Source organism: Lissotriton vulgaris, chromosome 4_1 (genome assembly GCF_964263255.1).
Source record: "Lissotriton vulgaris chromosome 4_1, aLisVul1.2, whole genome shotgun sequence".
NCBI classification, from domain to species: Eukaryota; Metazoa; Chordata; class Amphibia; order Caudata; family Salamandridae; genus Lissotriton; species Lissotriton vulgaris.
The window spans coordinates 1,081,078,786-1,081,092,734 of NC_141691.1; the positions used below are offsets into that span (position 1 = coordinate 1,081,078,786).

The 13,949-nt window shown below is 53.1% G+C and overlaps 1 protein-coding gene across 1 annotated transcript in view; it reads left to right on the forward strand.

Annotated features, from left to right (window-relative positions):
- TRIO (trio Rho guanine nucleotide exchange factor) overlaps window positions 1–13,949 on the forward strand; it is a 5,246,815-nt gene that overhangs the window by 3,545,277 nt on the left and 1,687,589 nt on the right. Inside the window, exon 43 of the mRNA XM_086965300.1 lies at window positions 11,112–11,204. Within this exon, the coding sequence (XP_086821426.1) occupies window positions 11,112–11,204 (93 nt within the window). The remainder of the gene's footprint in view (window positions 1–11,111; window positions 11,205–13,949) is intronic.

A 13,949-nucleotide genomic window follows, 5' to 3' on the forward strand; every position in this document is an offset into this window, starting at 1 on the left:
GGCTGGCGGAAGATCATGTAAAGTTGTTCCAAGAGGAAGTTACAGCTCTTTAGGCCAAAGGAGCCATAGAAAGGGTCCTAGCTTCAGAAGTAGACAGTGACTGTTATTCTTGCTATGTTCTGATTCCGAAGACGAACAAGGAGCTTCGGCCCATTTTGGATCTTCTGACCATCAATCTCTTCCTCAAAAAAAAGAAATTCAAGTATGCTTTGACAGATGACTCTGGTGCGCAGGGCTCTGCGTGAAATATGCAAACTGACAACATTTGTTTAAAAAAAAAAAAAGAAATTACAAATGCTCACTTTGGCTCAGGTCTTGTCTGCTCTAGACCAAGAAGACTGGATGGTGACGTTGGACCTGCAGGATGAGTATTTTCACATTCCCATTCTGCCGGGCCACAGGCGTTGCCTGCGGTTCAAGGTAAGCAGCGAGAACTTTCAGTTTACTGTGCTCTCTGTCGGTCTTACCAGTGTCCCTCAGGTATTCCCCAAGGTGATGGCAGTGGTTGCAGCTCATCTGCACAGTTTAGAAGTGCCAGACATCCCCTACATCGACGACTGGCTCTTGAAGGCGTCCTCGCCCCGGCAGTCGTCTTCCACCTTCAGACTATGGCGAACCTCCTGCATTTGCTGCTGTTCTCTATAAACCTGCCAAAGTCACTCCTTTTCATCTGAGCTGTTCTGGACACAGTGCAGTTTCAGGCTTATCCTCCTGAGCAGCAAGTCCATGATATTCAGGTTATGATTCCAATATTTCAGCCTCTATCCTGGATTTTGGTGAGACTGTCTCTGAGGCTGTTGGGCCTCATGGCCTCCTACATCCTGTTTGTAAGACATGCCCGATGGTGTATGCAGGCTCTGCAGTGGAAATTGAAGTTCTAATGGGCACCGCATCAGAGAAATCTCACCAACTTTGTTCAGATCTCGGAAGGAACTGCGAAGGATCTGCAGTGGTGGTTAACAAAACACAATTGGGTCAGCGGCAGACCTCTCTCCCTTCCCCAACCAGATTTTACAGTCGTAACAGATGCGTCACTTCTGGAATGGGGCAGCCACATGGGAGAGGTGGAGATCAGGGGTCACTGGTCTGTCGCGGAGACGGGACTCCACATAAACTTGTTGGAGCTCCGAGTGATTCGGTTGACATTGAAAGAATTTCTTCCCTCTGTCAAGGGGAAGCTGGTGCAGGTATTCATGGACAACACCACCACCCTGTGGTACTGCAACAAGCAGGATGGGGTGGGGTCATGGACCCTTTGTTAAGAGGCCCTGCATCTCTAGACTTGGCTGGAGCTGCAGGGCATAACCCTGGTGGTTCAACACCTGGCAGATTCCCTGAATGCCAGGGAGGATGATCTCAATCGTCGATGCCTTCAGGATCACGAATGGCGTCTCCAGTCGGAGTAGGTGCAAGGTCTCTTTAAGCAGTGGGGAGAACCTTGGTTAGAATTGTTCGCCTCCAAAAAGAAAGCAAAATGTCAGCAATACTGCTTGCTTTAGTTTCTACTGTGGCTATCGCTCTGCGACGCGTTTCGTTGCCAGTGGAGCTCAGGCCTGTTGTATGCATACCACTCCTACCCAGGGTTCTAAAGAAGATCAGGAGTGACCGGGCCCAAGTAATTCTTGTGGCACCGGATTTTGCAAGGAGAGTCTGGTATCCAGAGCTTGTGAGCGTGAGTGCCGATTCTCCGATCAGGCTGACCCTTCAGAAGGATCTTCTATCGTAGCAGCAGGGGAGGGTTCTCCACTGGAACCTGTCATCTCTGTGCCTCTATGCTTGGAGATTGAGCAGTTGATAGCTTTTGATCTTCCTCCCAAAGTCTGTAATGATATTTTGGCGGCCAGGTGGCCCTCCACTAAGACGGTATATGCCTGCTTTTGGCAGCAATTTGTATTATACTGTACAGAAAGGTCCATTGACCCTCTTTCTGCTCCTCTTTCTTTTGTCCTTTTATTCATTCTAACTCTTGCCCAGCAGGGTTCTGCTTTGGGTTCTCTCAAAGGTTACCTCCCTGCTCTGTCTGCGGCTGTCAGACCAACCTTCTCTCTTTAAATCTTCTATAGTAAATAGATTTCTGAAGGGGCTGGAGCATTTATTTCCACTTACGCCCTTTGTTATGCCACAATGGGACCTTAATTTGGTCCTCACTTACCTGATGTGTGCTTGTTTCGAGCCTTTGCACAATTGTCCCCTCCAGCCGTTGACCATCAAAACAGCCTTTTTGGTGGCGATTACATTGGCCTTGAGAGTGAGTGAATTGCAGGCATTATCCATCTCACCTCCTTATCTTATGTCCTTTACGGACAAGGTGGTGCTTCGCACCAGGGCATCTTTTTTTCCAAAGGTTGCGACTCCATTTTATCTGGGTCAGTCCATCACTTTGCCCACCTTCTTGGCTCCCCCACATCTGTCTAAGGGAGAGGAGCGTCTCCACTCACTGGACCCAAAAAAAGTGTTGTCCTTCTACCTTGACCGCACAAAAGAGTTCCAGACAGATGACCAACTCTTTGTGGGGTATGTGGGAGCGAAGAAGGAAAGGACAGTGCAAAAAAGGACAATCTCCCACTGGTTCATTCTCAGCATTAAAATTTGTTTCGCCTTGGTGAAGAAGCAGCCCCCTGAGGGATTAAGGGTCCATTCCACCAGGGGAAAGGCTGCAACTACAACCTTGGCTCGGTGTGTCCCAGTCTAAGACAACTGTCAGGCAGCAACGTGGGCATCATTGCACATGCTTGCAAAACATTATTGCCTTGATGGTCATGTGCACAGGGACGGGCTCTTTGCCTGTTCAGTCCTGCAAGACATTTTAGTCTTGATCATGAATACACAACCCACCGCCGGGATGTTATGGCTCGGATATCTGATTCAAAGGTAAGGAATCTGCAGCTAGAAGTCTCTATCAGATAAACAAGTTACTTACCTTCGGTAACACATTATCTGGTAGAGACTCTATCTAGCTGCAGATTCCTTACAGCCCCACCTATGCCTCCCCGCTTTGCGGACTGATGTGGTAGGACTAGGGTTGTTTCCCCTATCTGAAAGAAACAGGTTAGTATTAGATTCCTTACTTTAGAATATCCCCAGGCGTCAGACTGGATCCGGAAACTTTTGCGTAGCAGTACCCTTGCGCATCGGTAGTCGTCGTCTGCGGCTCTGCGTCCGTCGTCGTTGGCGCCGGGATGACGTCGCCGGAGTACTTAGATGCCGCCCTCGCCCGCTGACATCAGTTCCCATTTTTTCAGTGCCAGCAAGCGCCGATCCGGGAACAGTGGTACCCTTAGTCACTTTTTGACTAAACTTTGTGATCTTTTTTGATCATTTTTCGAAGTCGAACGACTCCGACGGTGCCGGTAGGGATGCCTGGCTTCAAGCCCTGCGTCGACTGCAACCAACCGATGTTGGTTACCGACCCCCATCGCCGGTGTCTTGAAGTAGTGTGGCTCACTGGTTAGAGGCGGCAGACCCGAGAGCAGAGGACGGCCCGGGACCAGGGTTCGATTCCCGGCGCGGCAGGTTTCTGGACCAGGGTCAGCGGACTCGATAATTCTCTCGCCTCGGTGCCCACTCTGATCAGCGATCACACTCGGCAACTCTGGGCATTAGCTTGCCTCATCTTCACTAACAGCCCCACCAGACCGCCGGGGATGCCTGGTCTCACCCTGGAGATACCCATTAAGGGACCATCTCTCAGGGAAGCCAGGAAGGGTTTCGCAGCGGTCGAAGCACCTTGGGACCCTCCGGGTAAGTAGTGCGCTATATAAATGCCTATACATTTACATTTACATTGCCTGGGGTCCGACCACGATGACAAGTCGTGCCCCGACTGCCGGGCCTTGACGTAGAAGGCTAGGGGGGAGTGGTCCTGCAAGCGCCTCGAGCTCCGGCAGTCGGCACGCGCCGTTCGAGGTCCCGGTCCGTAAGGAGGTCGAGGGACCGGTCGCGGGGCCGGAGTCATCACGGCTCGGAGGATCGTCACCACTCCTCGAGCTCTAAGTCCTCAGGTAAGAGGCACAAGAAGTCGAAGAGGTGACTTCGCTCTTCCGACTCCCCCTGACGCTCACGTGACGCGGCCGGGGGTTCGGGTGACACCGCCCAAGCGGCTCCGCTGGAGCCGCAGGTGTCGCGGCCTGCTCCATACCCGCCGGTCCCTGGGCAGAACAAGACACCGGGGGAGATTGAAGCCTTCCTCATGTCCATGAGGTCGCTCACTCCTCCGTCGGGTTCCGCTGCGCCTTCGGGCCCAGCGGCCCCGACTGGGAGCCCAAGTGGGCCGGGGGCTTTGGCCCCGGCGCCATCGGGTGCTTCGGCCCCGGCGCCATCGGCGACTTCGATCCCGGCGCCGCAGGGCCCCGCTGGATCCGGGTACGGATCCGGGTCGTCACCGGTCAACCTTACGACCTCGCCGGCGCCGGCTCCTAGGGTGTCGACCCGGCGCCGTCCACGGCCGACACCGTCCCCAGTCCCCCCCTCGGTCCGGTTCCGACGCCGCTTTCGACGCCGATGGGAGATTTTTTCTTCTATGACCCGGCCCCATCATTTGACCCTGAGTACCAGGAGATGGGTGGCAAGGTGGATTGGGAGGAGTCCGAGGACCCTCTGGCACGTGAGTGCCAGTCTTATCAGGACTGGGCAGGTGAGCTAGGGGACGCCAGTGGTCTGGACACTTCGCCAGACACTGGTTTTGTCTCCCCTCCTACCGTGGCTACGGAGGAGGGGGCAGCCCATTGTGTGGTGTTGACGGGACGGCCAAGGCCTTATCCCTTGAACTCCCCGTCGCGGCCGTGAGGACTAACCTCCTCACTGAGGTCCTTAAACCGCAAAAAAGCTCTTCTGAGCCTTTGTTGCTGTCTAATGAGGCCTTGTCTGACGTTCTTCTGGGCACCTGGTCCTGGCCCGCTACATGTCCCCCTGTAGATCGGAACGTGGCCAGACGCCACCGCCCGGCTCCGGGCGACCCTTGCTTTCTGTCCACCCACCCCAACCCCGAGAGTCTGGTCTTCCAGGCCTCTAACCCCCAGACCGCATTCCCAATGGCTCCCCCCAATCGGGAATCCAAGAGGTACGAACAGTATGGCAAAAATATGTCCTCCTCCATGAGTTTGGGGCTGCGGTCAGTTAACACTGCGTGCCTCTTGGGCTGTTATACCTACTCTCTGTGGGTCACGGACGTGCTGCCACAATGTCCGGAGGAGGCCCGGACTAAACTCGCCCAAGCCCTTGCGGAGGGTCGAGATGCAGCACAGTACTCCATCAGATGTGGGCTGGATACAATGGACTCGCAGGGTAGAGCGATGGCAACGACGGTGGCAACTCATCGCCACGCCTGGCTGAGGTCCGCCAACTTTTCGGCTGATGTCCAAAACACTCTTATGGCCATGCCGTTTGATGGCCGTCGCCTCTTTGGCGACAAGGCAGACAGTGCGCTTGAGCGCTTTAAGGACTCCAGGGCTACGGCCAAGTCCTTGGGCCTGTCGGCCCTGCGCCAGCAATCTGCTGCCTTTCGCCCCTTTCGTGGCCAAGGAAGGGGCGCCCCCACACGTCCTGCTAGCCACGGGCCGCAGACTAACATCCAATGCGGTGGTGGACGTGGTAACCGCCGTGGCGGTGCCCGGGGACAACGGCGAGGCCAGTCTTCATCCACCCCCGCAGCATCCGCCTCAATGCCCTCCTAGACTGAGCTTTCAGGCCCACGAGACGCCAGTGGGGGGAGGGTTCGCCATCACCTCCTCCACTGGCGCAACATCACATCGGACAGGTGGGTGCTGTAAATTGTCCGAAGGGACTACTCCCTCCCCTCCGAGGCGACCCCTCCAGCCATGCCACCGCAGTACCACCGCGTGTCGGGGGATCACTTGAATCCTCTGCGAGAGGAAGTTACGGCCCTCTTGGCCAAGGGGGCCATTGAGCGCGTTCCTGGGCCAGAAGTAGGGTGTGGTTGTTACTCCCACTACTTTCTGGTTCCCAAAAAGGGCAAAGGGGACCTACGCCCTATCTTGGACCTGCGGAACGCCAACGGCTTCCTCCGGAAGGAGAGGTTGAAGATGCTGACACTGGCTCAGGTCTTAGCTGCCTTGGACCCAGGAGACTGGATGGTGGCGTTGGACTTGCAGGACGCTTATTTCCACATCCCCGTCCAGCCGGCCCACCGGTGCTACCTGCGGTTCACGGTAGGCCACAAGCACTTTCAGTTTACCGTGCTCCCCTTCGGCCTTACCAGCGCCCCACAGGTGTTCACGAAAGTGATGGCGGTGGGTCTTAGCTGCCCTAGACCCTGGAGACAGGATGGGAGCGTTGGACTTGCAGGACGCTTATTTTCACATCCCCGGCCCACCCGCGTTACCTGCGGTTCACGGTAGGCAACGAGCACTTTCAGTTTACCGTGCTCCCTTTCGGCCTTATCAGCGCCCCACGGGTGTTCACGAAAGTGATGGCGGTGGTCGCAGCTCATCTGCGCAGGTTAGGGGTGTCAGTCTTACCCTACCTCGACGACTGGTTGTTGAAGGCGGGCTCGCCCCAGACAGTCGTCAGCCACCTCCAGACTACGGCCGACCTCCTGCACCTGCTAGGGTTCTCCATCAATGTGCCGAAGTCGCACCTGTGTCCCTCTCAGAAGCTCCTCTTCATCGGAGCGGTTCTAGACTCTGCGCAGTTTCGGGTTTCTCTTCCCCAACAGCGGGTTCGGGATATTCAGGCTCTGATTCTGATGGCGGATGCGGGCTCTGCAGTGGGACCTGAAGTTTCAGTGGGCCCAGCATCAGGGCAACTTGTCCGACCATGTCTTGATCTCGGAGGGCACCGCAAGACAGTTGCAGTGGTGGCTCATGGACCACGATTGGGTCAGTGGCAGATCCCTCTCCCTACCCCAACGGAGCACGTAGTTGTGAAGGGGGCGTCCCTCCAGGGCTGGGGAGGCCACATTGGAGAGGCAGAGATCAGGGGCCTCTAGTCTCCGGCGAAGTCCCAGCTCCATATCAACCTTCTGGAGCTGCGGGCGATCCGACTTGCACTGAAGGCATTCCTCCCCCGATTCGTCTGCCTCTTCAGGAGGACCTTCTGTCGCAGCAGCAGGGGACGGTCTTCCACCCGAACCTGTCCAGTCTCCACTTACATGCGTGGAGATTGAGCGGCGGCAGTTGAGGCCATTTGACTTGCCTCCTGAAGTCTGTAATGTCATTCTGGCAGCCAGGCGTCCCTCCATGAAATCGGTATACGCCTGCAGGTAGAACAAATTTGTGGCATGGTGCACAGCAAAGGCTGTGGATCCCCTTTCTGCCCCTCTTTCAGAGGTTCTCCTCTTTCTTCTCTCTCTTGCCCAGCAGGGCTCTGCTCTGGGCACTCTGAAGGGCTACCTCTTGGCCATTTCCACCTTCTTATGGCTACCTGAGCAGCCCTCTTTGTTCAAGTCCCCGGTTGTAAATAGGTTTTTGAAGGGCATCACTCATATGTTTCCTCCAGTTCCTTTCGTGATGCCTCAGTGGGACTTGAACCTTGTTCTAACTTTTCCCTTTGAGCCGCTTCATAACTGTCCTCTTCGCCTCCTTACTCTGAAGACTGCTTTTCTGGTTGCCATCTCCTCTGCAAGGAGAGTGAGTGAGCTCCAGGCCCTTTCTTCTAAGCCTCCTTTCCTTTCAGTCCATCCGGACAAAGCTGTGTTGCGGACGCGACCCTCTTTCCTGCCCAAGGAAGTCACAGCCTTCCACACAATCTAATGCTAACTACTGTTTCTTACAGATATATCGTTACCGAAGGTAAGTAACTTGTGCTTCAGGGCTCTAGGTTTTGCACACGACTACGTCAGTTACTTCGTAGCTCTACGCTACTGGCGTGGGAAATACAAAAAGTGCTGACGTCCGCGCGCCTGGGTGGTGTGAGAAGTGGCCTGATATATAGTGCTCACTATTCTAGTGATCACTGTGTATCATACCAAATGACACTTATTGATGATTGGTTGTAAGTCAACCTTATAGACCAGCTATCCTAGTAGCGTGGACAAAAGCAGTCTTTAGGCTAAACTCTAGAGGGCGTGTTAAGCCAGCTGTTTTACCGTCACATATACCCCTTGAACACCAAGTGAAAGGACACCACACAAGTTGTTATGAAAATAAAGGATATTTATTTATAACAAGTCTACCCTGAACTACTTCAAGTTGCACAATTTACACAAATGCCCGAGGGGCACGAAAAACCATATACATTAAAAGTGGAATGCGAAATACTAGCAGGTAAGTAACAAGATCCAGAGGCTTCAGGATCGCTAGGACTACACTACTGAACCCTAAGGTTAGGAGCAGGAGGCCTAGGGAGATCGGGTGCAGAGTGTGCACTCTTACGCGGGATGCGGGACAAAGTCTATGGAGGCTAGTATTTCTAAAGTCACTGTTTTCGGACGAATCCGACTAGGTAGACTTAAAACGAAAAAGGATCTGGACACTTAGATAGTGAACCTGCGTTGGAGCACCGAAATGCTCGGGTTACCTAGCCCAGGGACTGCGGCTGCATAGGGTTCAAAAGACGTCGGGAATCCTCGTTGTAGTCTATGGAGCCTGAAAGAAGAAGTTGCTGGCAGGACTGGCAGGACTACCAGTGAAGATGTTCGGAATGATCCAAGCCTGGATCGGTGATGGAGATGACCTGAAAGCAGAGGGGACTCAGTTCTTAATCACTAGCCAGTGATTGTGTGGGCACCAGGATGGCACTGGATGAAGTCACCTCGACCAGGTGAGTGGGCGACGCTGGACTCTGCAGTCACACGGGCTAGGAGGCGTTGTCGGCGAGCAGGCTGGAGGTGCGAGCTGTCCCACGCAGGTGTCTGCTGTCGACGATGCTGGACCCAAGATGGGGGCAACAAACCTTGGCAAAGGTAAGCCCACGCGGTGGAGTCAAGATGGCATCTGGAGTGGACCAGGAGGGTCCGGGGTGCTCCTCTTTTGGAAGGGAGCAAGGGCCAGTCTGGAGCAACCAGACCAGCGGTGAAATCGTCGTGCTACGTCGTCAGGAGGGCCACTAGCCAACGGGCAAGTGACCGGACAACGCGGTGAGCAGCAAAGAGCAGAAGGGCCCCACGCAGATCTCGTGGATGCTGGGGGGCTGGACTTCGGTGCTGGAGCTGCTCAGGGTTGGGGCTTCTCAAACCCCAGTGCACTCACTCGAGGATCCCTCGGCAGTCGTGCTGGTTAAGCGTCGTGCAGTTTCAGAAGATGGCCGGTCCCTCAGGTCTCGTCACACCCACGAATCTCAGCTGGGCTGATGATGCAGGTAGAGGTCAGAGATGCCAGGGAATTCGGGTCTCGTCGAGCTGGGCAGTCTTGATCCGGAGGATGGACGTGCAGCAAACCGCGATGCTTAGGTGGTGCCTGCGGGTGCAGGGTGGCTACTCCTTAGCCACAAGGGAGAGTCCTCAAAGAAAGTCAAGAGTTCCTTTCGTAGAAAGTTGTTCAAGATTCAGGATGATCTAATTTGGGAAGGGGGCCAGCTCCTACCTTTATCCTAAGAAAAGGGGCTGGCACGCGACTAGGTCCTGCCCATGGGTGGGACCAGGAGGGGGGTGGTTACACCCCTCTCCCTTTTCCGGACTTTCCCCAGCTCAGGGGCTGGGGTGCCCCTGGAACTGGTTTGAGCCGGCATATGCACAGTGAGCACCGGGGTGCCACTTGCAGTCACCTTCCTCTCAGCCCTGCCTACCTGGGATACACAGAACCCTGTCTGGGATGGTGCTAGCACCGCCCCTGACAGGAAACCCTTTGTCCAAGCTCTCCTCGCTGGAAGGACTCCCAGCAGCAGGAGGTCAGACTTGTGTCTGTGGTGGCAGCATCCATTTTGTGATGCTGAGGCTCGAGTTAACTTTAACCGGGGTTCACAGTTACACACATGTTGTGTCCCTCTAGAAGGGTGGAATGCTAACCCCGTCGCCAGAATTGGCGAGGGGTTAGTATTCCAATTCGTATGACATCTTACTCGGCATGTTTTGATAAAGCGATACCAAAGATAGCAAATAACCGCGAGGATTATAATGCACTTAAGAGTATATGGTACGCGTTATCATGGAACAGCTATTAGGACTTGGTTCCACAATCTGCAAACGGGCTCAGCTCATGCCAGAGCACCATCTCACATAATTCCAAGCACTCTGCCTTCAGGATTGTTAAGGCTTGCCATAGGAGTGACTGATAGGAATACATGTGTCCATTTTAGGGTTAGATATAGGTATACTATATCTAAAGCAAAGGGTGATTACACCTCCTTGCCCCAGCTGTCGTGCAGCCAGTTGTGTCAGATTTGAGTGGCCAGCCAGGGGTGGCATAATACATGCTGCAGCCCCTGGTAGGCCCTGGGTACACCTAGGCCCTGGATACCTAAGGTATGCTGTACAGGGACTGATGAGGTGCCCCAGTACCAATTGGTAAATGCACCTAGGGTACATGTGAGTCAATTTAGAGAGAGAACAGCAAGGCTGTGGGTCTGATTAGCAGGCCCACAGCCAGGGAAATTCGTAAACCAGTGAAGCAAAAAGCAAAAATCGGGGGTGACCATAGGATTGCAGACCCCACTCTCCTACAGGTGGTGCCTATATAGGCACTGTGACGTCATAACCAAAGCTACAGACGATGTCACATGGATTCGAATGGAGCCACCTGACGTCACGCGCAAGGGTATTGCTCAGCAAAAGTTTCTGGATGCAGCCTGATGCCTGGGAAATTCAATAGTAAGGAATCTGCAGCTAGATGGAGTCTCTACCAGATGATGCGTTACCGAAGTGAAGTAACTTGTTTGTTAGGCTGAGTTGTGACTTAGGTTGCATGACGCCTCCTTGTGACAGTGGATGACTGATGCGGGGTGAACTGTTTCGAGATTCAGCCTGACCCTTGGTGGCTATTCATAAAGTGAGGAACCTGTTGTAAGATAATGTATCCAGCAGAAATATCATTACCGCAGGTAAGTTATTTTTTTCTTGCATGACTTTGTATACATCCTGTAATATGTTTGAAATCACTCCAAAATGGAAATGTATTAGCAACAAAGACAGTATAAAGGTAAATGTATTGTCACAAGTTACTTTTTGAAGTGAGTACCTAGGCTGGGGAAGCTTGAACGTTCTTTATTTTTAACATTAGGAACTGAAGCAGCGTCTTGGTCACAAACTTCAGCTCATGGATTTGCTCTTAAAACCAGTACAAAGAATTATGAAATACCAGCTGCTGATGAAGGTGAGAAGATACGCTGGAGTACAATTTTAGCAGTACTTGCCAATTCGAGTATTTTTCATGTATTCATTTGTAAATTATAGTCTAAATGTTTGTCTATACTGTTAAGTTGTCTCCAAGCCTGATCAGCAGAAGTTTTTTGTATGAATATATTGATATATGTATGTATTGATATCAAAATATATTTCATACAAATATTTACGTATATATCAAATGTTCGAGGTATGCCCTTTAGGTCTCAACTGCAGATAGCTGTAACAGTTTCTTGGATACCTCATGTATCTGAAAGAGACACGTTAGTGATAGATTCCTTACCTTAGAATATCCCCAGGCGTCAGACTGGATCCGGAAAATTTTGCGTAGCAATAACCCTGTGCGCCGGCAGGCATCGTCCGCGGCTCCGCGGCCGTCGTCAGCGTCGTTAGCGCCGGAATGACGTCGTCGGAGTACTTAGACGCCGCCCATGCGCGCTGACGTCAGTTCTTCTTTTTTCCGCGCCAGCTAGCGCAGATCCGGAGAAGCTCTACCCCTTAGTCATTTTTTGACTAAACTTTTTGATCTTTTAATCATTTCTTTGCTCGAGTCTTCGACTCCGACGGTGCCGGTAGGGATGCCCGGGTTTAAACCCTGTTCCAAGTGCGAACGACTGATGTCGGTTACCGACCCCCATTGTAGGAGAGTAGGGTCTGCAATCCTATGGTCTCCCCAGATTTTTGCTTTTTGCTTCACTGGTTTACAACTTTTCCTGGCTGTGGCCCTGCTAATCAGACCCACAGCCTAGCTGTTCTCTCTCTAAATTGACATCCATGTACTTTAGGTGCATTTACCGATTGGTATTGGGTCACTCTTGTAAGTCCTTGTACAGTGTACCATAGGTACGCAGGGCATAAGTGAACCCAAGGCCTACCAGGAGCTGCAGCATGTATTATGCCACCCCTGGCTGGCCATCCAAATCTGACACAACTGGCTGATCAATCAGCTGGGGTAAGTTGGTGTAATCACCCTTTGCTTTAGATATAGTATACCTATATCTAAACCTAGAATGGACACATATACTCCTATAAGCCACTCCTATGGCAGGCCTTAACAATCCTGGAGGCAGAGTGCTTGGAATTATGTGAGATAGTGCTCTGGCATGAGCTGAGCCTGTCTACAGCCTTCGTAACCAAGTCCTTTAGCTGTTTCCATGATAACGCTATACCATATACTCTTAAGTGCATTATAACCTTGCGGTTATTGCTAACTTTGGCATAGCATTATCAAAACATGTCGAGTAAGGTGTCATACGAATTGGAATACTACCCCCTCGCCAATTCTGGTGACGGGGGTAGCATTCCACCCTCTTAGAGGAACACGACATGTACCTAACTGTGAACCCCGGTTAAAGTTAACTCGAGCCTCAGCATAACAAAATGGATGCTGCCACCACAGACACACGTCTGACCTCCTGCTGCTGGGAGTCCTTACAGCGAGGGAGGCTTGGACAAAGGTTTTCCTGCCTTGGGAGGTGCTAGCACCACCCCAGACAGGATTTTGTGTATTAGGTAGGACAGGGCTAAAAGGAATGAGACATGCCTGGGGCACACAAGGTGCCCTGTGCATACACCGGCTTAAACCAGTTGCTGGGGCACTCCAGCCCCAGCTCTGGCACGAAACCGGACAAAGGATAGGGGGTGTAACCACCCCCCTTCCTGGTCCCACCCATAGGAGGGACCTAGTGATAGTGCAGCCCCCTTTAGCAGTATAAAGGTAGCAGCGGTCCCATTCCAAATCAGATTAATCCTGACTTGAAAACTTACTAGAAGAAACTCTGGACTTCGACATTCTGCTACAGAAGACAAGGAGTGTCCACCCTGTACCAGCAGGCACCATCAAGCGTCCAGCGGCTTCACTTTGTCGTCTTCTCTCAAGGATCCAGACTTCAGAGCCCGACGAGACCCGGATTCCCAGACCTCTCCGACCTCAACTCACATCTGCAGCACAGCTGAGATCCGTGGGTGCGACGAGACACGTGGGACCGGCCATCTTGGAGAAACTGCACTTCGCTTCCAGCACGACTTCTGAGGTAACCTCGAAGAAGTGCTTTGGGGATTGAGAAGCCCCAGCCCCGAGCAGCACCTGCAACGAAGACCAGTCCTCCAGCATCCACGAGATCTGCGTGGGGCCCTTCTGCCTGTTTGCTGCTCGACGCGTTGTCTGGTCACATGCCGGCTGGCTAGTGGCCTCCTAGACGACGATCCACGACATCAACACCGCTGGTCTGGTTGCTCCAGACAGGCCCTTGCTTCCCTGCAAAGGAGAAGCACTCCAGACCCTCCTGGTCCGCACCAGACGCTTTTTCCACTCACCGCGTGGGTTGCCTTTGCCAAGGCCTGTTGACGCTGAATACGGAACCAACACCGCCGACAGCGAGAGCCTGCATGGGACAGCTCGTGCCTCCATCCTGGTCGTCAAAGACACCTCCTGGTCCACGTGGCTGCAGAGTCAAGCATCCGCTCTTCACCTGATCGCGGCAACAGCATCTGGTTCCTTCCTGGTTCCACTCCAGTCACTGGCTAGTGACTTTGAACATTGTCCCCTCTGCTTTCAGGTCTTCAGCATTCCTGATCCACCCTTGGATCACACCGGACATCTTCCTCCTGGCCGCCTGCAGCATCTTTTCTTTCAGGCTCCATAGACTTCAACGCAGAAACCCGACACAACTTCGCACCTATGCACCCGCAGCCCGTGGGTGAGGTAACAAGAGCA